The sequence below is a fragment of the Thalassophryne amazonica genome, chromosome 5, assembly GCF_902500255.1.
Source record: "Thalassophryne amazonica chromosome 5, fThaAma1.1, whole genome shotgun sequence".
Lineage (NCBI taxonomy): Eukaryota > Metazoa > Chordata > Actinopteri > Batrachoidiformes > Batrachoididae > Thalassophryne > Thalassophryne amazonica.
Genome location: NC_047107.1, coordinates 65,692,143 through 65,714,181, shown reverse-complemented (window position 1 = coordinate 65,714,181; position 22,039 = coordinate 65,692,143). Strand labels below are relative to the sequence as shown.

Here is a 22,039-nt window from a genome sequence, read left to right as displayed (position 1 = left end):
CGATGAAAACCTACCTTGCGCGCTCAATAGCTTCAGTACGATGTACATTACTGAGCTGGCCCAGACAGAATCGGTCTCCTCCTGAAGGGTCAACGTAACCGTCCACTGTCACAATGGGACATGAGGACGGCACCTTAAAGGTCTCTCCCACTTGAACATCCATCTCAAAATAGGCAACAGAGCACCAGTAGTCAGGCGCTGAAAGAGGCAAGAAACCAATGTGAACTCAAAAATATTAAAGGCTGCAACTGTTTATATTCTTTTCAAATATATTTCAAGGGTCTGTCTCAAGAACTCTTAAGATGTGTTTTATTAGGAAGAATGGGACAAAACAACACCTGAAATGCCTCATCGCTTGGTATCCTCAACACAAAAATATCTTTAACTGTTGTGTGAAGGGATGGCAACATTATAAAATGGTAAATGCTTTAGCGCCCCGTTGTGTTGTTTCAAATGTATTGCAGGCCTGACACGCAGGAATGAATATTTATTAAATTACAAGAAGTTGACCACACAAAACATGAAATATCTTTGCTTCATACTATAAATGTTAGAATAATTTTTTTAAATTTGCATTTTCCATATCATCCCATCTTTTTATGATTTGGGACTGGAATAAAGATGAATTATAACATATTAAATAATTTGTGCAATATGGGCAGTATGTTGCTGTTTGTTTTGTGCATTCTCACCGGGGTGATTGGATATCGGCGGCTGAAAGGTGAGCTCATTATGCAAAGGCCCTGAGAAGAAGACAGTGATCACCCACTTGGCAAAAAAATGTCTATTCGTGAAATAAATTTTCTGAGTGTAGTTACAGTAGTGTCCTGGGTGTGGCATTGGCGGGTGGTGCTGCAGATGACCATTAGTGTGATGAAGCATGTTTGGGGTGAAGCTGTTGTTCCTTGACCAGGTGGAGCAGGTGCCTGCAGAGACAAACGGCTCCATCAGTGTGTCCTTAACCGCAAATATTTTCTCAACTAATGTATTCAGAATAATTCACAGCAGAGTCTCGTCAATTTAGAGCATTAAAACTCCAGGCAGTGCCTATAAAGACCACGTACTATGCCAGCAAAAAGAAATACAACCAAAAAAATGCAAAAAAAAAAGAAAAAAAAAAAAGAGGTGTTTGGGGTGGGGTCCGGAGTGGATTGGGGGCTGGAGGGAGTTTGGAGGCGTCCTGCTGGCTGTGCTGGGGGAGTCTTGGGTGTTGGGTCTCGCCTCTTGTCTGGGGGCCGGGCCCCGCCCTCGTATGGCTCGATGGTCCCTGCCCGCACTTTGGGTTTGGTTGCAGTGGCTCCTTTGCCCCCCCGTCCCCGCTCACTCCTCCCTTTGACACCGTGCGTGCTTCCCTTGGGTATGGGGTTGCTTCCTGTGCCTCTGTTGGTGGGGGGGGGGGGGGGGGGGGGGGGGGGGGGGTTGTCAGGGGTGCGTTCCTGCGCCGCCGGGGTGCTCCCCTGTTGGTTCGTCGTGCTGCCCCCGTGGCTCTGATGGCTGCCCTTCCTGGCCCCTGTGCCCTTCCGGTGCCCTTTTTCTCCTGGGGCCCTGCATCCTGGACCCTTTTCCGTCGTTGCTTGCAGTCGGCCGTATGGCTTCTGAGGTGCCGGAGTGGTTCACGTCATATGGTAGGGTTCTGTACTTTTGTCTTGGCCCAACACACCAGCCACAGTAGTGATTGGATATTTAGCTGTGATCAGGGTCTCTGTGTGTGGATGGTTATATGTTTGTGGCCATCGCCACAGTTCAGTTTTAGGTGCTCTCAAGGGGATCAAGACTCTGGTGTCCTAGATTAGGGTATGGATGCTCACTAATTGGACAACAGGCTGTTGCTGTCATTATTTGTTCATGTGTGGTTATTTGTCCTGGTATGCTGTATGGTTGGGGCCCCGTCTCCTCTGTCTCACTTCAGTTATTGCCTTCACCACTTGTCTTTCGTTCTTGTCTGTCCTCATGTTGTTTTGGTGGTCGGTCCTTCCTGATAGAAGTTGTCGGTCGGCTTTGAGTAGGATGTTGTAGGCTGATCAGGAAGGGCGGATGGTCACACACGCACATCACGATCACTCATGCACTACATACCTTACATACCTTCTGTCTTGCAAGAATAAATTGTATATATGTATTAATGTTCATAGATGGTTCTGCCAGTGTGGCATTTACCATTATTATACAGTGATGAAAATAAGTATTTGAACACCCTGCAGTTTTGCAAGTTCTCCCACTTAGAAATCATGGAGGGGTCTGAAATTTTCCTCTTAGGTGCATGTCCACTGTGAGAGACATAATCTGAGAAGAAAAAAAAAAAAAAAAGTATGATTTTTTTAAAAATAATTTATTTGTATGTTACTGCTGCAAATAAGTATATGAACACCTGTGAAAATCAGTGTCAATATTTGGTACAGTAGCCTTTGTTTGCAATTACAGAGGTCAAACGTTTCCTGTAGTTTTTCACCAGGTTTACAGATCTTCTCTAGATCTTTCAGGTTTGGAGTTTCAGCTCCCTCCAAAGATTTTCTATCGAGTTCAGGTCTGGAGACTGGCCAGTCCACTCCAGGACCTTGAAATGCTTCTTACGGAGCCCCTCCTTAGTTGCCCTGGCTGTGTGTTTGGGGTCATTGTCATGCTGGAAGACCCAGCCATGACCCATCTTCAATGCTCTTACTGAGGGAAGGAGGTTGTTTGCCAAAATCTCGCAATACATGGCCCCATCCATCCTCCCTTCAATACGATACAGTCGTCCTGTCCTCTTTGCAGAAGAGCACCCCCAGAGTATGATGTTTCCACCCCCATGCTTCACGGTTGGGATGGTTTTCTTGGGGTTGTTCTCATCCTCTAAACATGGTAAGTAGAGTTGATTCCAAAAAGCTCTATTTTGGTCTCATTTGACCACACGACCTTCTCCCATGCCTCCTCTGGATCATCCAGATGGTCACTGGTGAACTTCAAACAGGCCTGGACATGTGCTGGCTTGAGCAGGGGGACCTTGTTGCCCTGCAGGATTTTAAACCATGACAACATCATGTGTTACTAATGTAATCTGTGTGACTGTGGTCCCAGCTCTCTTCAGGTCATTGACCAGGTCCTCCTGTGTAGTTCTGAGCTTTCTCAGAATCATCCTTACCCCACAAAGTGAGATCTTGCATAGAATTCCAGACCGAGGGAGACTGACAGTCATCTTTTGTTTCTTCCACTTTCTAATTCTCTGATACAGTGGATCATCATATTCTACTTGATAGGCTGGAAAATCATTTTGGGATTACTAGGAGTGCCCTTGCATGGCTGACGTCATACTTGACCAGTCGTTCTCACTGTGTTTTGTACAGTAACACTACCTCTAACCTTAGTGACATGAAATTTGGGGTTCCACAGGGGTCTGTCTTAGGACCCCTGCTTTTCTCCCTTTATATAGCACCCCTTGGGCACATATTGCGGCGTTTTGGGATTACCTTTCACTGCTATGCAGATGATACTCAGTTACACATGCCGATAACTGCTGGTAATCTCGTTCACATAAAATCCTTAGAAGATTGCCTTGCAGCAGTGAGAAGTTGGATGTCTAGAAACTTCCTACTTTTAAACTCTGATAAGACTGAAATGATGGTTCTTGATCCAGTGAGACATCGGCATCAATTTGACCAGTAAACGCTCAGCCTCGGCTCGTGTGTCATACATCACACTGACAAAGTGAGGAACCTTGGGGTAATTTTTGATCCTTCATTGTCCTTTGGCCTCCACATTAGAAATATTACTAGGACTGCTTTCTTCCACCTGCGAAATATAGCGAAGATTTGTCCCATCCTGTCTATGGCTGATGCTGAGACCCTGATCCATGCATTTATCTCTTCTAGATTGGACTACTGCAATGTTCTATTTTCTGGTTTACCGCAGTCTAGCATTAGGGGTCTCCAATTGGTTCAAAATGCTGCAGCCAGACTTTTGACATGAAGCAGAAAGTTCAACCACATTACACCCATTTTGGCATCCCTTCACTGTCTTCCTGTCCCAGTGAGATCAGATTTTAAGGTTCTGCTACTAACCTATAAAATTATTCATGGACTGGCACCTCCCTACCTAGCTGACCTAATTAAACCTTACGTACCGGCCCGGGCTTTACGTCCTCAGGGTGCAGGACTACTTTGTGTCCCTAAGGTGAATAAGAAGTCTGCGGGTCACAGAGCTTTCTCTTATCGTGCCCCTGTTCTGTGGAATGATCTCCCTCCGTCAATAAAACAGTCAGATTCTGTGGAGATTTTCAAGTCCAGACTTAAGACACACTTATTTTCCCTTTCATATGGCTAGCATACTGGTACAGTTTTGTTTTATGCTTTTTACTCTTAATTCATTTATTAGTAATTGGAGCGGGCCGCGGCCTCAACTTCACCTAAATTCTGGGTGTTTTAGTGAAGTTTAGGGCTAGTGGCCAGCGATCACCTTAGTATTTCTCTGTTTTTCTTGTTGTTTAATGCTGGCAAATTATACAATATTTTTTGTCTTTCTGATGCCTGATTCTGTTTTTTCTCTCTGTTTAAGGTGCAGCTCCATCCAGAGATAGGAGTTGTGTTTGTGTTGGCAATCCTCCTGTCCTGTGCGCCAATAGCATTTCTTGTATATTCGTCCGTGAATTGTTCTGTAATTTATGTTTGTAGCATGGCCCAAGCAGAGGGTCACCCCTTTGAGTCTGGTCTGCTTGAGGTTTCTTCCTCAGAGGGAGTTTTTCCTTACCACTGTTGCTCTGGGGGTTGGTAAGGTTAGACCTTACCTGTGTGAAGCGCTTTGAGGCAACGCTGTTGTGATTTGGCGCTATATAAATGAAAATAAATTGAAATTGAAAAATTGAAATCTAATAAATAATCATAACAGTTGTTGTCTTCTGTCGAGCTGCTTGCCTGTTGTCCTGTAGTCCATCCCAGCCTTGTGCAGGTCTACAGTTTTGTCCCTGGTGTCCTTAGACAGCTCTTTGGTCTTGGCTATGGTGCACAGCTTGGAGTGTGATTGATTGAGTGTGTGAACAGGTGCCTTTTATACAGGTAACAAGTTCAAACAGGTGCAATTAATACAGGTAAAGAGTGCAGAATAAGAGGGCTTCTTAAAGAAAAATTAACAGGTTTGTGTGACCCAGAATTCTTGCTGGTTGGTAGGGGTTCAAATACTTATTTGCAGCAGTAACATACAAATAAATTATCAAAAATCATACATTGTGATTTCCGGATTTTTTTTTTTAGATTATGTCTCTCACAGTGGACATGCACCTAAGATGAAAATTTCAGACCCCTTCATGATTTCTCAGTGGGAGAACTTGCAAAATCGCAGGGTGTTCAAATACTTATTTTCCTCACTGTATATGCAGACAGGAAATGAAAAGAAAGAAAAAAAGGAGTCAAGTGAGGGAAGCCACCAAGACATCCATATACAAATGTTCAGAAAGGACATAATAGACGAGTAGATATACTCTTTATATAATGGATGGGGGAAAATGAGGACGAAGATGATTCTGAGTTGAATCACAAATGTCAATATTTGATTTTATGAACATTAATTGCAGGGGCTGGCTCCCATTAACTTTGCATGTTCCTTATATAAATCTGTGTTCCTACTTTTGCTGGAGTCATTTTTGATCCAGAAATGTATTTTAAACTTTAGTACATTTTCTATACAGCTTTGTTACAGTCGTGTCATTACAGCACACAGTCTGTCTGGGGATGCAGCACATAGCAGCTGCAGATGCAGCGCTCCATAATGAAACAGAATAGCCACCTGTTTTTATACTGCAGTAAAACTCACATATAATGGATTCAGATGGACCAGCGAATTTTGTCCGTTCTAATCGAAATCTATGTATATAACAGACAAAATCCGTTATATGTATATCATGGATTGGTTACAGTCAAGAGGCACCAAACAATCTACAGGGAATCCCCAGCACCAATTAGGCTAAGGTATTTCCTTGATTAAACACCTGATCTTGAATAGGGACCTGCCTCATTTAATGACCAGGTCAAAACTTCATCTGAAAAAATAAACACCTGCCTTAAATAAGCACTGGACATTATGCGCATTAAAAAGATTACATTTGGTGAAGTCACTCTTTTTTCTATGTCCGCTGTGGACATAGAAAAGGGCCGGTACCTTAAAACCCTAAAGCCTGCTTTATGCTTCTACAACTCCATAACTCCGTGGCTATGCAATGACAATGACGTGCACATGACCCTTTTAAAGTTCTCCGTTGCATTTGTGAGCATCCTATTGGAATTTACCGCAGGAACAATGGCTTGTTCTGGATCAATTTGTCCCTCAATGAGCTCGACTTCTTTATACAATCATCAACCTCCAAACCAATGTTATGGCATGTGCAATTTCCCTCCATGCGTCTTTTTCCGACTCTGTGTTGCAAAGTTGGTGATATTTGCAGACTTTTCTGCTAAACATTCCTGTATTTGATCCATGATTGAAACCTAATCGTGTACACTAAAAAACTTTTAAAATATGACTGGAGGGGAAGGAGTGAAAGTGGAAAATTGACCAATCACAGCTCTTACCGTCATATCAACCAGGTTACAGAGAGGGTTCACAGACATGCAGAGGACTCATCTAAAGTGGTTGTCTTTGGTTCGCCACACCCAGGGATATGTGTGAAACCTAACACCATATTACAGTGCAGGCAACAAGAAGTATTTTGTTAATAATGGCCTTGAATAAAGGGCTGCCTCCTTTAAGTGCCGATCTGAGTATGGTTTAAAAAAATTAATGGCCGGGCTTTTAATCAAGGAAATACAGTGCCCACTTTCCTCAAATCAGCTTGTGTCAGTGTTGAACTTCATTTTGTACTTCTGTTGCGACTGGGCACGTCCAGACTGATCTGTCCGGTACATGCAGAGAGTTTTTAAATGGAAATACATTGCAATGGGACGGAAGGTTTAGTCCAATGTAAGTGAAAAGCTGTTATATATGGTGTTTATTACATGGAAAACCATACAAAAGCATTGGGACTTCTGCTTTTGTCCGGTGAGTGTGAATATATGGTTTATACAATGACAGTTAGACAAGTTTTACTGTATATTGCGACAAACCACTGAACAAAATTCACATAGTTTCTTGTTCTTGCTCCATCTTAACACTGTTTTTTTTATTTTTATTTTTTAACCTCTATTTAACCAGGTTAGTCCCATTCAGATTAAGATCTCTTTTACAAGGGAGACCTGGACAATTATAAGTTTCCAATTCACCTAACCTGGATGTCTTTGACAACACCCCGCCCCCCGCCACCACCCCTGGGTTTTATAGTTTAGAATCAGTGAATGAGAGCCACATGGTGTAAATATGGCTGAGTGGTTCCAGAATGTATTGGAACTAAATTCATTATGGACCATTATAAATACTTTGGTTTGAAAATATCAAGTAGTCACACATTTAGGAAAAAAGAAATGGTGCAGAGAGAGAAAAGATGCATCAATTCCTTTTATAATCGAATCGCAGCCCTCTGAATTGTAATCTAATGGAATTGTGAGGCTTCCAGAGATTCCCATGCCTATTAAATAAACATCTTACTTCCTGAACTTGCAGCTATGGCAGAGAAGGATGATGCTGAGACAGAGTTGGAGGCCTCAGCAGATGGGAGCAAGGCACAAGTCCCAAATGTCTCCAGGGGGGCTATGTGATTGCTGGAAGGAGGGTGCTGGATTGTCCGGATGGATTGCCCTCCCTCAGTAGAGGGCAGACTCTGCGGTCTGTCAAAATCACATTCAGTCTTAACCATTGTCGTGCTGGGTCCAGTGGTTGGGTCCAGCGTCAATGCTGACAAGTCTGAACAAAAAACAAAATAAAGACCTGTTACTGACAATACAAACTGCACATCTGCAGACCTAAATACTGAACTCTGATGAAGCTGAATGACGATAAAGTATTTGTATCATTTCATTGACTGTCTGTATACAAAAAGCTCGGTCTGCTACATCCCTACATGCCATTCCTTCCCTCTATCTGATATGTATGTCATTTATTAAAAATAGCCTCTCACTCTGGACTTAACCTCCATGAAAATCACTCATTTATGGATACTTTTTTGCCTATCAGCATTTGGAAATGGGAGCTGCCTGGTAGGCTGTCAAGACCATCTCACTTACACCCATAAGCACCTGCTCTCCCTACGCCTAACTGATGTGGCACCATCAGTTATTCTATCTGCCAAATGTGTGGAAATCCGACAGCCTGTCAAATGGTCAGAGAGTAGGAAGAAACCCAGGAAAGTGCGATGCTCAAGGGGCGAAGTGAGACACCGACTTTGGAGACGCCGCAGCAGAATTCCGCTGCCTGCCATCACACTGACAAATGGTCGCTCGGTAAGCAACGAACTGGCGTTAAGAGCAGAACATGACTGCGAATTCAAACAGAGCAACCTTGTGTGTCTGACGGAAACAGGGCTTAAAGATTATTATGAAACTCTTGAAGCTTGGCTGGATTTACCGCCATAAGAGCTCAGAGAAATGAGCGCCGCTCACGTAAATCTGAAGGAGGGGCAGTGCTTATTGTTGTGTTCGGCCAGATCACCATTATTCTTGTCTACGTGCCCAGATCGAATGACGAAGAAGCAGTGGAGAGAATAGTGCAAAGCTATAATAATGCACTTGCCCATTCTGCAGACCAGCCTGTCTTCATCCTCGGGGACTTTAACTCCTGCAACCTGCCAACAAAACCTGCCCACTGTTCAGCAATACGTCCACTGCCTTACACACCTAAATCAGACCCTTGACCGCTATTACGGCAATATTCCTGAAGCATATAAAGCAGTGTGCAGACCACCCCTCGGGAAATCTGACTATAATGTAATTCAGCTTATGTCTAAATATAAAGCTATGTTCAAAAGGACAAAACCAGTCATCAAACAGATACAGGTCTGGTCTGACATAAACAAAGAAGAACTCAAGGACGACGTTAATAACACAAATTGGAATATTTTATTTGAATCATGCCAGGATGGGAATTAACTTATGGACACTATAACATCATACATTAAATTTTGTGAGGACTGTATGTGTCAAACAAAATCTGTTAAAATATTTCCAAATAGCAAACCCTGGGTTTTTAAACATTTGAAAATCTGTCTCAATGAAAGAAGGCCTGCTTTCCGCTCAGGCAATATGGAATTAGTACAGGAATAAAGGAAACACCTAAGGGGGTGCATCTCCAAGGCAAAAATAGAGTATAAAATAATATAGAGGCAAATATTTCAACGGTAATATAAAACAAGCCTGGGGGGGCTTTAACACCTTAAATGGGGAAAACTGGTAAAAAAGCTGAAAGTCTTGCAGTTTGCAGTCAAACTTTTGTTGATGAATTGAACAAATTCTTCTGTAGGTGGGGTACACCCTGGACAGGATGCCAGTCTATCGCAGGGCCACATATAGACAAACACACACACCCGCACACACACTTACGGTCAATTTAAACATGCATGTTTTTGGATGTGGGAAGAAGCCAGAGCACCCAGAGGGAACCCACTAAAAACACGGGGGAGAACATGCAAACTCTACACAGAAAGGCCCTATATAAGCTGATTAAATGAAAGGCCTGGTGGGAATCGAATCCACAACCTTCTCGCTGTGAGGCAACACTGCTAACCACTAAGCCACCATGCTGCTTTGATTTGTTTATGCTTAACCCAAACATAAAACCTGTAAAACAAGCATTGGGACTACATCCAGATAAAAAACAGAAGGGGCAAGTTCACAGAGCTAGTTGCCCACCATCATGCAAAAATTTAGGGATTGAAAATGGGAATGTAATGGTGATTTAACTGTTAACTTTTTTGCAGACTGTATTTACTTTGGCATAATACTATATGTTGGAATTCAGAACAACAATAAGTGTGTTTCACATTATACTTGTACAGTAGTGTTCAGAATAATAGTAGTGCTATGTGACTAAAAAGATTAATCCAGGTTTTGAGTACATTTCTTATTGTTACATGGGAAACAAGGTACCAGTAGAGTCAGTAGAGTCTCACAAATCCAACAAGACCAAGCATTCATGATATGCACACTCTTAAGGCTATGAAATTGGGCTATTAGTAAAAAAAGTAGAAAAGGGGGTGTTCACAATAATAGTAGCATCTGCTGTTGATGCTACAAACTCAAAACTATTATGTTCAAACTGCTTTTTTAGCAATCCTGTGAATCACTAAACTAGTATTTAGTTGTATAACCACAGTTTTTCATGATTTCTTCACATCTGCGAGGCATTAATTTTGTTGGTTTGGAACCAAGATTTTGCTCATTTACTAGTGTGCTTGGGGTCATTGTCTTGTTGAAACACCCATTTCAAGAGCATGTCCTCTTCAGCATAAGGCAACATGACCTCTTCAAGTATTCTGACATATCCAAACTGATCCATGATACCTGGTATGCGATATATAGGCCCAATACCATAGTAGGAGAAACATGCCCATATCATGATGGTTGCACCACCATGCTTCACTGTCTTCACTGTGAACTGTGGCTTGAATTCAGAGTTTGGGGGTCGTCTCACAAACTGTCTGTGGCCCTTGGACCCAAAAAGAACAGTTTTACTCTCATCAGTCCACAAAATATTCCTCCATTTCTCTTTAGGCCAGTTGATGTGTTCTTTGGCAAATTGGAACCTCTTCTACACAAGTCTTTTATTTAACAGAGGGACTTTGCAGGGGATTCTTGCAAATAAATTAGCTTCACACAGTCTTCTAACTGTCAGAGCACTTACAGGTAACTCCAGACTGTCTTTGAACATCCTGGAGCTGATCAATGAGAGAGCCTTTGCCATTCCGGTCATTCTTCTATCCATTTTGATGGTTGTTTTCCGTTTTCTTCCACGCGTCTCAGGTTTTTTTTTGTCCATTTTAAAGCATTGGAGATCATTGTAGATGAACAGCCTATAATTTTTTGCACCTGCGTGCAAGTTTTCCCCTCTCCAATCAACCTTTTAGTCAAACTACGCTGTTCTTCTGAACAATGTCTTGAACGTCCCATTTTCCTCAGGCTTTCAAAGAGAAAAGCATGTTCAACAGGTGCTGGCTTTATCCTTAAATAGGGGACACCTGATTCACACCTGTTTGTTCCTTTTCTACTTTTTTTTACTAATAGCCCAATTTCATAGCCTTAAGAGTGTACATATCATGAATGCTTGGTCTTGTTGGATTTGTGAGACTCTACTGAATCTACTGGTACCTTGTTTCCCATGTAACAATAAGAAATATACTCAAAACCTGGATTAATCTTTTTAGTCACATAGCACTACTATTATTCTGAACACTACTTACTGTACATTTGGATGTTACTAAATTTTGAGCGTGTCTGTAAACTACACATTGCATTACTGATGCCAGAACACAGCTGTTCTGTTCACTGGCATTATTAAAAAAAAAAAAAAAATCTGGCCTGGCAGCTCACCAGGCCTGTAGTAATGCAGAGGATACACTGCAGCACTATAAAACTCATCAATGTCGTAACTCACCAATGGCAGGAGACACCACTCTCTCGTAGTGATAAGGGTTGACACACACACTGTCACACTTGAGGTCAAAGGCAAACTGGCAGTATTTGACATGTTTCAGTTCATTCTTGTGCAAGTCTGGCCACCGCCAGAGCCGGGCGTAGATCACATGTGGAAAGCCTTTCCGTCCGGCCACCTGTGAAAAACAACAGGGTACAAAATACAGAAAATCAGGGTCAGAGCTTTTAAGGCATAAAGTCACTATCACAAAAGATGAGGCCAATTATCATGACATTACTGACTGGACAAAACAGACTGAAGCTTGTTTTACCGCATTTTCTGTGAACACTGTGGTCAAACAGGACAACTATCATCTGTCAAAGAATATTATTAAAAAGACTCCAATGTAATTATTGTATAAGATTTCCAAAAGCATAACTTATAATAAAGTACAACTTTCCAAGAACTCTGAGTAATGTTGATTTTTGTAGGACATTATTTCATTTAGTAATGAACAAGTTCTTAGTTTGACTTGCTCAAAATCACAAGTTCTCAATCTGTCTGGTACTCAAATGCCAATTCTGCCAGACAAAATGTGTTTGTGTGACTTGATTTTAATTTAAATCACCTAAATTTAAACTGACCATAAAGAGTGTGGCAGCCAAGGAATTAGTGTGCTTGTTTCTAGAGCAAAAGGTTCCCCATTCAATATGGAGTTGTGGCTTCCAGTGTAAAACCTGTGCCAAATAATCATGTAGATCCATGTCAGATCTGCTGTGGTGACCATGAGTGAAAAGGGGAGGAGCCAAAAGAACTTAGCATTCATCTGAACTATGTGTAGAGTAGAAGGATTCTGATGGTCAGTCATCGTACCTGTAGCCGCCCATCAAGCGTCCTCTGAATGGTGACACATTTGCTGGGGTGGGCCCCGTTGGTGGTGATAGCTGTAATGAGTGAATCCAGCTCATCTTTCTTCTCCTTCAGCTTTTTGACTAGGCTCTCGATGGCCCGTTTGGCAAAAGTCTCGCTCTCACCGCCCTGCCTGTGACACATCAGGCTGTGCACAATACTAAGGCAGGCGTCATTACTGGTTGGCGCGTTGGTAATGGACATCCTGAATGATATCTACAACTGCGATTTCTGAGAAAAATAAGGAGGAAGAGTTAAGTTAATCGAAGTGGAGTTTGTATCATTTATACAATAAAACATCTGTAGAAAACACAATGTTTATTTTGAAGATAAATTTGATAAATTGTAATACATAAATTAAAGAAGCTTAAGAAATGTAATTAAAATCTGAAAGCCTGGATTCACACTGAAATATAGTTTTGCCCATTTATCAGTTTGACTCCTTTACTTTTTACAGAAGTATTTTTTTTTCCTTTTCTTTTATTGTTGTTTATGCACCAGTTACTTCTTACAGAAGTATTTTTTCTTGTTTGTTTTTCTTTTTCCTTTTCTTTTACTGTTGTTTATGCACCCATGACACCAGATCAAATTCCTTGCAAGTGAGAACTTATTTAGCAATAAATTTGATTCAGATTCTGGTGGTCTGTAAACTGACACAGCTATAACGTAACAAAAGATCACTACGTTGCTGCTGCAGCTTTGTACAGTAAATAGCAGTTTAACAAACAAGGGATGCAACTACAGAGTCTGTCATTTTTCTAGCTTTACATTCACTCATATTCTATGCAAAATGATAAATGTCAAAAATATTTTTAAAATGTCCATTTCAATGTCCCCAGAGCAAAAGGTGATGGTCTAGTGATTAAGCAGTGGGCTTGAGACCAGAGGATACTCTGTTCAAACCCCCATCTAGCTGTAAAATCACTAAGAGGACTTGGACAAGGTCCTTAATCCCCAAGTTCATCCTGGTGTGTAGTGAGCGCCTTGCATAGCAGCACCCTGACATCGGTGTGTGTGTGTGTGTGTGTGCCAATGGGTGAATGTGAGGCATTACTGTAAAGCACTTTGAGCTTCTGATATACAACCCCAATTCCAATGAAGTTGGGACATTGTGTAAAATGTAAATAAAAACAGAATACAATGATTTGTAAATCCTCCAACCTATATTCAATTGAATACACCACAAAGGCAAGATATTTAATGCTCAAACTGATAAACTTGATTGTTTTTGTACAAATATTTGCTCATTTTGAAATACATGCCTGAAGCACATTTCAAAAACGCTGGGACAGTGGTACAGTAGTGTTCAGAATAATAGTAGTGCTATGTGACTAAAAAGACTAATCAAGGTTTTGAGTATATTTCTTATTGTTACATGGGAAACAAGGTACCAGTAGATTCAGTAGATTCTAACAAATCCAACAAGACCAAGCATTCATGATATGCACACTCTTAAGGCTATGAAATTGGGCTATTAGTAAAACAAAGTAGAAAAGGGGGTGTTCACAATAATAGTAGCATCTGTTGTTGACGCTACAAAATCAAAACTATTATGTTCAAACTGCTTTTTAAGCAATCCTGTGAATCACTAAACTAGTATTTAGTTGTATAACCACAGTTTTTCATGATTTCTTCACATCTGCGAGGCATTAATTTTGTTGGTTTGGAACCAAGATTTTGCTCATTTACTAGTGTGCTTGGGGTCATTGTCTTGTTGAAACACCCATTTCAAGAGCATGTCCTCTTCAGCATAAGGGCATGTGTAACCCCCATTACAAATATTGTTCTAATAAATATGAATAAATACATAATTAAAATGTGCACTTAAAAACTACATGTCATCACAGACTACTAGAACAAATTTCTTAACACACTTTCATTGTAAAGATAACTATAAAAGTGTGAAATTTCACCTTTTTTCTGTTTTTCATACAATATGATCAAAGGACATAAGTGCCCGTAGTCTAAGAATCACCCTTTTATGTAACTGTAAGCAACTAGTTTACTGTTAAGAGACAGTTACCTGTGGTTACCTAGCAACCGCAGCTTGTGAAGCGGCTTGATTTAGGTTTTATCCCAGATTTATTTTCTTTTGTACTAAGAGTTGGGTTTTTTTGGCCTGTTTGGCAGGCCAGGTTTCTTACTCCACCCAAGAACCACCCCATTCCCTAGACTTGGACTCGGACCTGAGCTGACAGCAAGGTGAGCCACCCAACAAACAAATCCCTGGATCAATCAACAGAGTTGCACAAGGCGCATGTGCTGCCCGTTGAGCATCAGAACCTTACTCATTACCGGACAAAGGTTTGGGTAGAAACAAAAGGATTCTGCATTGGATTAAAAAACATTTAAAGAGACAAGTGAGACTTTGCAAGCTTTTGGACATTTAGGAAAACTATTTATTTAATTTTGCTCTGCATTAACTATTGTCATTTGAATGTTTCTTGATGAATTGTTTTTGTGTACTTTTAAGGGTACATATTACAAAAATACTGTTATGAAATTGATACAATCAAATAGTACAAACCTAAAACAAAGCTTAAATGTAAATTAAAGCAACATAAGCTAGGTTTAAACTGCAAAAACATGAAATAAAATGACCGGTCATACATGAAAGCTAAACAGCTTTGAAACAAGAAACAAAGTAAAACCTTAACAGAACTTTATTTCAAATAGTGAGGTAAAAAAAAAAGAGGTTTTATAAAGGAAGCTTTTTGATTTTAAGTTAATATTAATTGTGTGTCTGTCATTGGTTGTATTAAATTTGGCCGGCTTTTCTATTTAAAAGTTCCTGTCTTTGGCTCTATCTTTGAATTACACACCACTCCATTACAAATCTAGAACTGGTCCTAACCCATTCCCTTTGCCTAACAGCATAGGTGTTACACATATCATCTTCAGCATAAGGCAACATGACCTCTTCAAGTATTTTGATATATCCAAACTGATCCATGATACCTGGTATGCGATATATAGGCCCAACACCATAGTAGGAGAAACATGCCCATATCATGATGCTTGCACCACCATGCTTCACTGTCTTCACTGTGAACTGTGGCTTGAATTCAGAGTTTGGGAGTCGTCTCACAAACTGTCTGCGGCCCTTGGACCCAAAAAGAACAAGTTTACTCTCATCAGTCCACAAAATATTCCTCCATTTCTCTTTAGGCCAGTTGATGTGTTCTTTGGCAAATTGTAACCTCTTCTGCACGTCTTTTATTTAACAGAGGGACTTTGCGGGGGATTCTTGCAAATAAATTAGCTTCACACAGGCGTCTTCTAACTGTCACAGCACTTACAGGTAACTCCAGACTGTCTTTGATCATCCTGGAGCTGATTAGAAGATCTTCACTTAGCCTGGAAAAAGAGTCTGTTGCTCTATAAAAAAAAGCTCTCCGTAAAGCTAGGACATCTTACTACTCATCACTAATTGAAGAAAATAAGAACAACCCCAGGTTTCTTTTCAACACTGTAGCCAGGCTGACAAAGAGTCAGAGCTCTATTGAGCCGAGTATTCCTTTAACTTTAACTAGTAATGACTTCATGACTTTCTTTGCTAATAAAATTTTAACTATTAGAGAAAAAATTACTCATAACCATCCCAAAGACGTATCGTTATCTTTGGCTGCTTTCAGTGATGCCGGCATTTGGTTAGACTCTTTCTTTCAGATTGTTCTGTCTGAGTTATTTTCATTAGTTACTTCATCCAAACCATCAACATGTCTATTAGACCCCATTCCTACCAGGCTGCTCAAGGAAGCCCTACCATTATTTAATGCTTCAATCTTAAATATGATCAATCTATCTTTATTAGTTGGCTATGTACCACAGGCTTTTAAGGTGGCAGTAATTAAACCATTACTTAAAAAGCCATCACTTGACCAGGCTATCTTAGCTAATTATAGGCCGATCTCCAACCTTCCTTTTCTCTCAAAAATTCTTGAAAGGGTAGTTGTAAAACAGCTAACTGATCATCTGCAGAGGAATGGTCTATTTGAAGAGTTTCAGTCAGGTTTTAGAATTCATCATAGTACAGAAACAGCATTAGTGAAGGTTACAAATGATCTTCTTATGGCCTCAGACAGTGGACTCATCTCTGTGCTTGTTCTGTTAGACCTCAGTGCTGCTTTTGATACTGTTGACCATAAAATTTTATTACAGAGATTAGAGCATGCCATAGGTATTAAAGGCACTGCGCTGCGGTGGTTTGAATCATATTTATCTAATAGATTACAATTTGTTCATGTAAATGGGGAATCTTCTTCACAGACTAAGGTTAATTATGGTGTTCCACAAGGTTCTGTGCTAGGACCAATTTTATTCACTTTATACATGCTTCCCTTAGGCAGTATTATTAGACGGCATTGCTTAAATTTTCATTGTTACGCAGATGATACCCAGCTTTATCTATCCATGAAGCCAGAGGACACACACCAATTAGCTAAACTGCAGGATTGTCTTACAGACATAAAGACATGGATGACCTCTAATTTCCTGCTTTTAAACTCAGATAAAACTGAAGTTATTGTACTTGGCCCCACAAATCTTAGAAACATGGTGTCTAACCAGATCCTTACTCTGGATGGCATTACCCTGACCTCTAGTAATACTGTGAGAAATCTTGGAGTCATTTTTGATCAGGATATGTCATTCAAAGCGCATATTAAACAAATATGTAGGACTGCTTTTTTGCATTTACGCAATATCTCTAAAATTAGAAAGGTCTTGTCTCAGAGTGATGCTGAAAAACTAATTCATACATTTATTTCCTCTAGGCTGGACTATTGTAATTCATTATTATCAGGTTGTCCTAAACGTTCCCTGAAAAGCCTTCAGTTAATTCAAAATGCTGCAGCTAGAGTACTGACGGGGACTAGAAGGAGAGAGCATATCTCACCCATATTGGCCTCTCTTCATTGGCTTCCTGTTAATTCTAGAATAGAATTTAAAATTCTTCTTCTTACTTATAAGGTTTTGAATAATCAGGTCCCATCTTATCTTAGGGACCTCATAGTACCATATCACCCGAATAGAGCGCTTCGCTCTCAGAATGCAGGCTTACTTTTAGTTCCTAGGGTTTGTAAGAGTAGAATGGGAGGCAGAGCCTTCAGCTTTCAGGCTCCTCTCCTGTGGAACCAGCTCCCAATTCGGATCAGGGAGACAGACACCCTCTCTACTTTTAAGATTAGGCTTAAAACTTTCCTTTTTGCTAAAGCTTATAGTTAGGGCTGGATCAGGTGACTCTGAACCATCCCTTAGTTATGCTGCTATAGACTTAGACTGCTGGGGGGTTCCCATGATGCACTGAGTGTTTCTCTTTTTGCTCTGTATGCACCACTCTGCATTTAATCATTAGTGATTGATCTCTGCTCCCCTCCACAGCATGTCTTTTTTCTGGTTCTCTCCCTCAGCCCCAACCAGTCCCAGCAGAAGACTGCCCCTCCCTGAGCCTGGTTCTGCTGGAGGTTTCTTCCTGTTAAAAGGGAGTTTTTCCTTCCCACTGTCGCCAAGTGCTTGCTCACAGGGGGTCGTTTTGACCGTTGGGGTTTTTCCGTAATTATTGTATGGCCTTGCCTTACAATATAAAGCGCCTTGGGGCAACTGTTTGTTGTGATTTGGCGCTATATAAATAAAATTGATTGATTGATTGATCAGTGGGTGAGCCTTTGCCATTCTGGTTATTCTTCTATCCATTTTGGTGGTTGTTTTCAGTTTTCTTCCACGCGTCTCTGTTTTTTTTGTCCATTTTAAAGCATTGGAGATCATTGTAGATGAACCCTTGTATACGTTTTCCCCTCTCCAATCAACTTTTTAATCAAACTACGCTGTTCTTCTGAACAATGTCTTGAATGTCCCATTTTCCTCAGGCTTTCAAAGAGAAAAGCATGTTCAACAGGTGCTGGCTTCATCCTTAAATAGGGGACACCTGATTCACATCTGTTTGTTCCACAAAATTGACAAACTCACTGACTGAATGCCACACTACTATTATTGTGAACACCCCCTTTTCTACTTTTTTTTTTACTAATAGCCCAATTTCATAGCCTTAAGAGTGTGCATATCATGAATGCTTGGTCTTGTTGGATTTGTGAGAATCTACTGGTACCTTGTTTCCCATGTAACAATAAAAAATATACTTAAAACCTGGATTAATCTTTTTAGTCACATAGCACTACTATTATTCTGAACACTACTGTATTTACTCATTTTGAAATGGATGTCTGCAACACGTTTCAAAAAAGTTGGCACACAGCAACGAAAGACTGGAAAACTTGATGAATGCTCAAAGAACACCTAATTGGAAACAGGTGAGTGTCATGATTGGCTATAAAAGGAGCATCCCCAAAAGGCTCAGCCATTCACATGCAAAGATGGGGCAAGGATCACCACTTTGTGAACAACTGCGTGAAAAAAATGCAATAAATACAAATTATATTTACTTAAATACAGTGATTTTTAATCAGTGTTATCCATCTTTAAATGAAAATGCCACTGACATGCCATGCTAATTGGGCAGTGAAGTGTTTAAATATTTTGTAATCCACTTATATGTAGACAGCACCTTCATAAAATTACCCACTGACTTCAAGCCGAATATTTATAAATCTCAATGGGTTGCCACGGACTTTACACTGAGCACCCTTCGGTGGCCATTTCTGACCGATGAAAACATCGCCGACCTCAATACAAATACATGTAATTTGGTCACTTTTCAAAGTGGTCAGACTCGTCAATAAAGTCAAGTTACTGTACAATGGTTCATTTCAGGTCAGCTTGGTGTATAATTCTCATCGTTTCAGGCAGTGAGAGCTATCAGCTGGCTGTTACAAGCAAGTCTGAGACTAAACAAAACCAGCTGATTTCAATAGACAATGCAGCCACCGGCCAGTCGCGGAAGTACGAATTCTCGCCTTCGGATTGGCCACTTCGCCGGAAGTGACATAACTCCCATAATCTTCAAAGCTGCTTGAAATGTATGCAACTATTATCTCCAGTTTTAAATCTTTTTCATAACCTGTCAGACTTGAAGCACACAAAAAAGACAGCAGCGACCGATTCGTTAAAGCCATTAGTATGCATCATCGCTTCGATAAACAGCTCAGTACACACGCATTTGAAGTTCCCTACCCGACGTACAGGCTGTCGTTTATTTTGAAAGTTGTAGCCGGAAATGGCTAATTACAGTACAGCAACTTGATAGCACATTCCCTAGCTAACTAGCGCAGATGTCATTGGCAACAAGTAGCTAACTACTGCTAAGTTATAATGCTTATTTGTTGCTGACAGTTTCACAGACATACTTGTTAATTCAACTTTTTTGGATACCGGCAGCAAAACAAGTTTATTCGGCTGTTTAAAATAAAAACGGAAAGTGTGCTTTTTAAAGTTAGGGTTTACAAGAGTGAACTAAAGCTATCAAACATGCTAGGACTTACGACTGCCTGAAGTTAGCAGGTTAGCTATTTCCGTTAGCGCTGTGCGCGTCATGTAACTTTGTGACTCGCTCCTTCGGAGTCCGAAAATCTCTACAAACTGCACCAAGGGTTTAAGGAGTGGAACGAAACCCGTCTTCTGTACAAAACCTGCTGCGTTACAGGCTCAAACCCAAACTCAAATCTTAGGTTCCTTCGTCAAGTTTGATTTCAATACACTCGCACCATTTCCGCCATCGGCGCTTCTTTACGCATGCGTTAAAGCAGGACTACGGTTTATTTAGACGTCAGCTATGAAGAATTTATCAAGCTTTGAGACAATTAACTAAATCAATCAGAAGAATTGAATTGGTGGTGACGCCACAGTGGAGTTGAAATGTAATCATTGTGTGATTAAGGAATTACACCCATTTTTACTTGTAGTTCTTCCATTTTCAGAGGTCAAAAGTAATTGGACAAACTAAAATAAGGGTTACTATACATACTTGGATAAAATCCTTTGCAGCCAATGACTGCTTGAAGTTCGGAGTCCATGAACAACACCAAATACGGATTTTCCTACCTTCAGTTACTTTTCCAGTTCTTTACCGTGGTGCCTTTCTTTGCCATTGATTAAAATGTACGTATATGTTGCGGACATGACAAGCGCAGCGGTTTGTGGCTTTTTATGGCTTTTTCTCCACTGAGGCTGAATTTTTGTGCCATTTCCGGATTGTTTTGTTCTATTTCCAGTTTGTGCCTTCGTCTACCATAAGAGCGAGCTTCACGCTGCTGTGCGGCACTTTGCTTGTAATATTCTTTGTCTTTGCCTTAAGAAGCTCTTGGGTTGATTTGGCAGTATGTTTTGGATCATTATCTATCTGCACCATGATGCACCATCCTATCAGTTTGGCAGCATTTGTATGAACTTGAGACGATAGTATAACCCTGTATACTTCAGAATTCAGTATGCGACTTTCATCAGCAGTCAAGTCATCAATAAACACCAGGCATCCAGTTTCATTGGCAGCCAAAACACTGCCTCCACAATATTGGACAGATGATGTGGTATACTTTGATAGATGCGCAATACTATGCCATGAAGAGCCAAGACAGGTTTTCTTTGCTACCAATCACCTCTGCAGGTGATTTCATTGATGATCAGGTGTAAAGTTGAAAAAGTTGACAGGTGTGGAAAAACTCACGCATGCGCACGAGGTTTCAAGCATGTCTGACGTAAAAACATGAATGAAATCCATATAGTTTTTGAAAAAAATAAAAAGGACCTATACTTTATTGACAGACCTCGTATATATATTTCTTTATTTCTTCGCAGCTTACAAGTTATCATGATACAACTTTTAACTTTGTGTTATGTCTTCCAAATCGGTCTTTTGCACGCTCTCCACCTGTGTTGCCGCACAACTCCTGCTCTTAGCTGCTCCACTGGAGTTATCTTCTATGGCTTTAAACACACATCCACTTTCACGCAGTCACCCACATTTTAACTTTGTGTTCGTCCAATATTGACTGAAATATCACTCTTTTGTGAGCTGGCGTTCTGCCTAAATGCTCGTTTGAAGCGTGATGATGAGTCACTGCGTCAGTGCGCACACACAGCGGAGCTCATGTGATCCATTAACAAGATATTAAATCAACATACTTTTACATACAACAGACATCAACATACAGACATACTTTTACAGCAAGGAACTGTTTTATCAAGCTATAAAAACATTAAAAATAATTACCTTAAGCTGTTCAAAAATACATCCCACATGGAGCAGGAAAGAGAGGGGGGAAAAAAGCATCCAGATGAAACAGTCCGCTGATTCTAGAAGAGGTGTTTTCAGCATCCAAGGTTTGGCAGAAAATGATTAATCCACTACAAAATAATTATTTTATATAGAGTCCAGCGCACAGAGCAGGTGAAATTGTGTGCGCAAGAGGAGAGCTGTTCCAAAAATAGCCTCTCAGGTCCTGCGAAGGTGCCAGGCGCACGGATAATGGACTTTTTGCAGACTCGTAAGCACCACGCAAATGCCTCTAAGCCATCGCAGTAACTTGAACACAAACTGCGCCACACTGTTGTTGCTAAATTTTGAACATCTTGAAATTAGCGCCACGCTCAGAGAGGAGCCTCGTTAACTGAAGATAATGGGCCTCATGTATCAACATTGCGTACGGCGATATTTGAGCATATATGGGATGTACTCCAAAATGGCTGCGCTACTTGGCATTTATTAATGTGGACGTTGGCG

The 22,039-nt window shown here is 40.7% G+C and overlaps 1 protein-coding gene across 1 annotated transcript in view; it reads right to left on the bottom strand.

The window, feature by feature from the left end:
• Positions 1-20,027, bottom strand: part of LOC117510664 (mothers against decapentaplegic homolog 4-like) — a 30,504-nt gene extending 10,477 nt beyond the window's left edge. Inside the window, exons 1-7 of the mRNA XM_034170468.1 lie at positions 19,803-20,027; positions 12,331-12,597; positions 11,479-11,653; positions 7,543-7,797; positions 819-926; positions 693-743; positions 15-198 (exon numbers count right to left, since the gene is read on the bottom strand). Coding sequence (XP_034026359.1) covers positions 15-198; positions 693-743; positions 819-926; positions 7,543-7,797; positions 11,479-11,653; positions 12,331-12,570 — 1,013 coding nt within the window. The 5' untranslated portion in view covers positions 12,571-12,597; positions 19,803-20,027. The remainder of the gene's footprint in view (positions 1-14; positions 199-692; positions 744-818; positions 927-7,542; positions 7,798-11,478; positions 11,654-12,330; positions 12,598-19,802) is intronic.
• Positions 20,028-22,039: the final 2,012 nt, after the last annotated feature.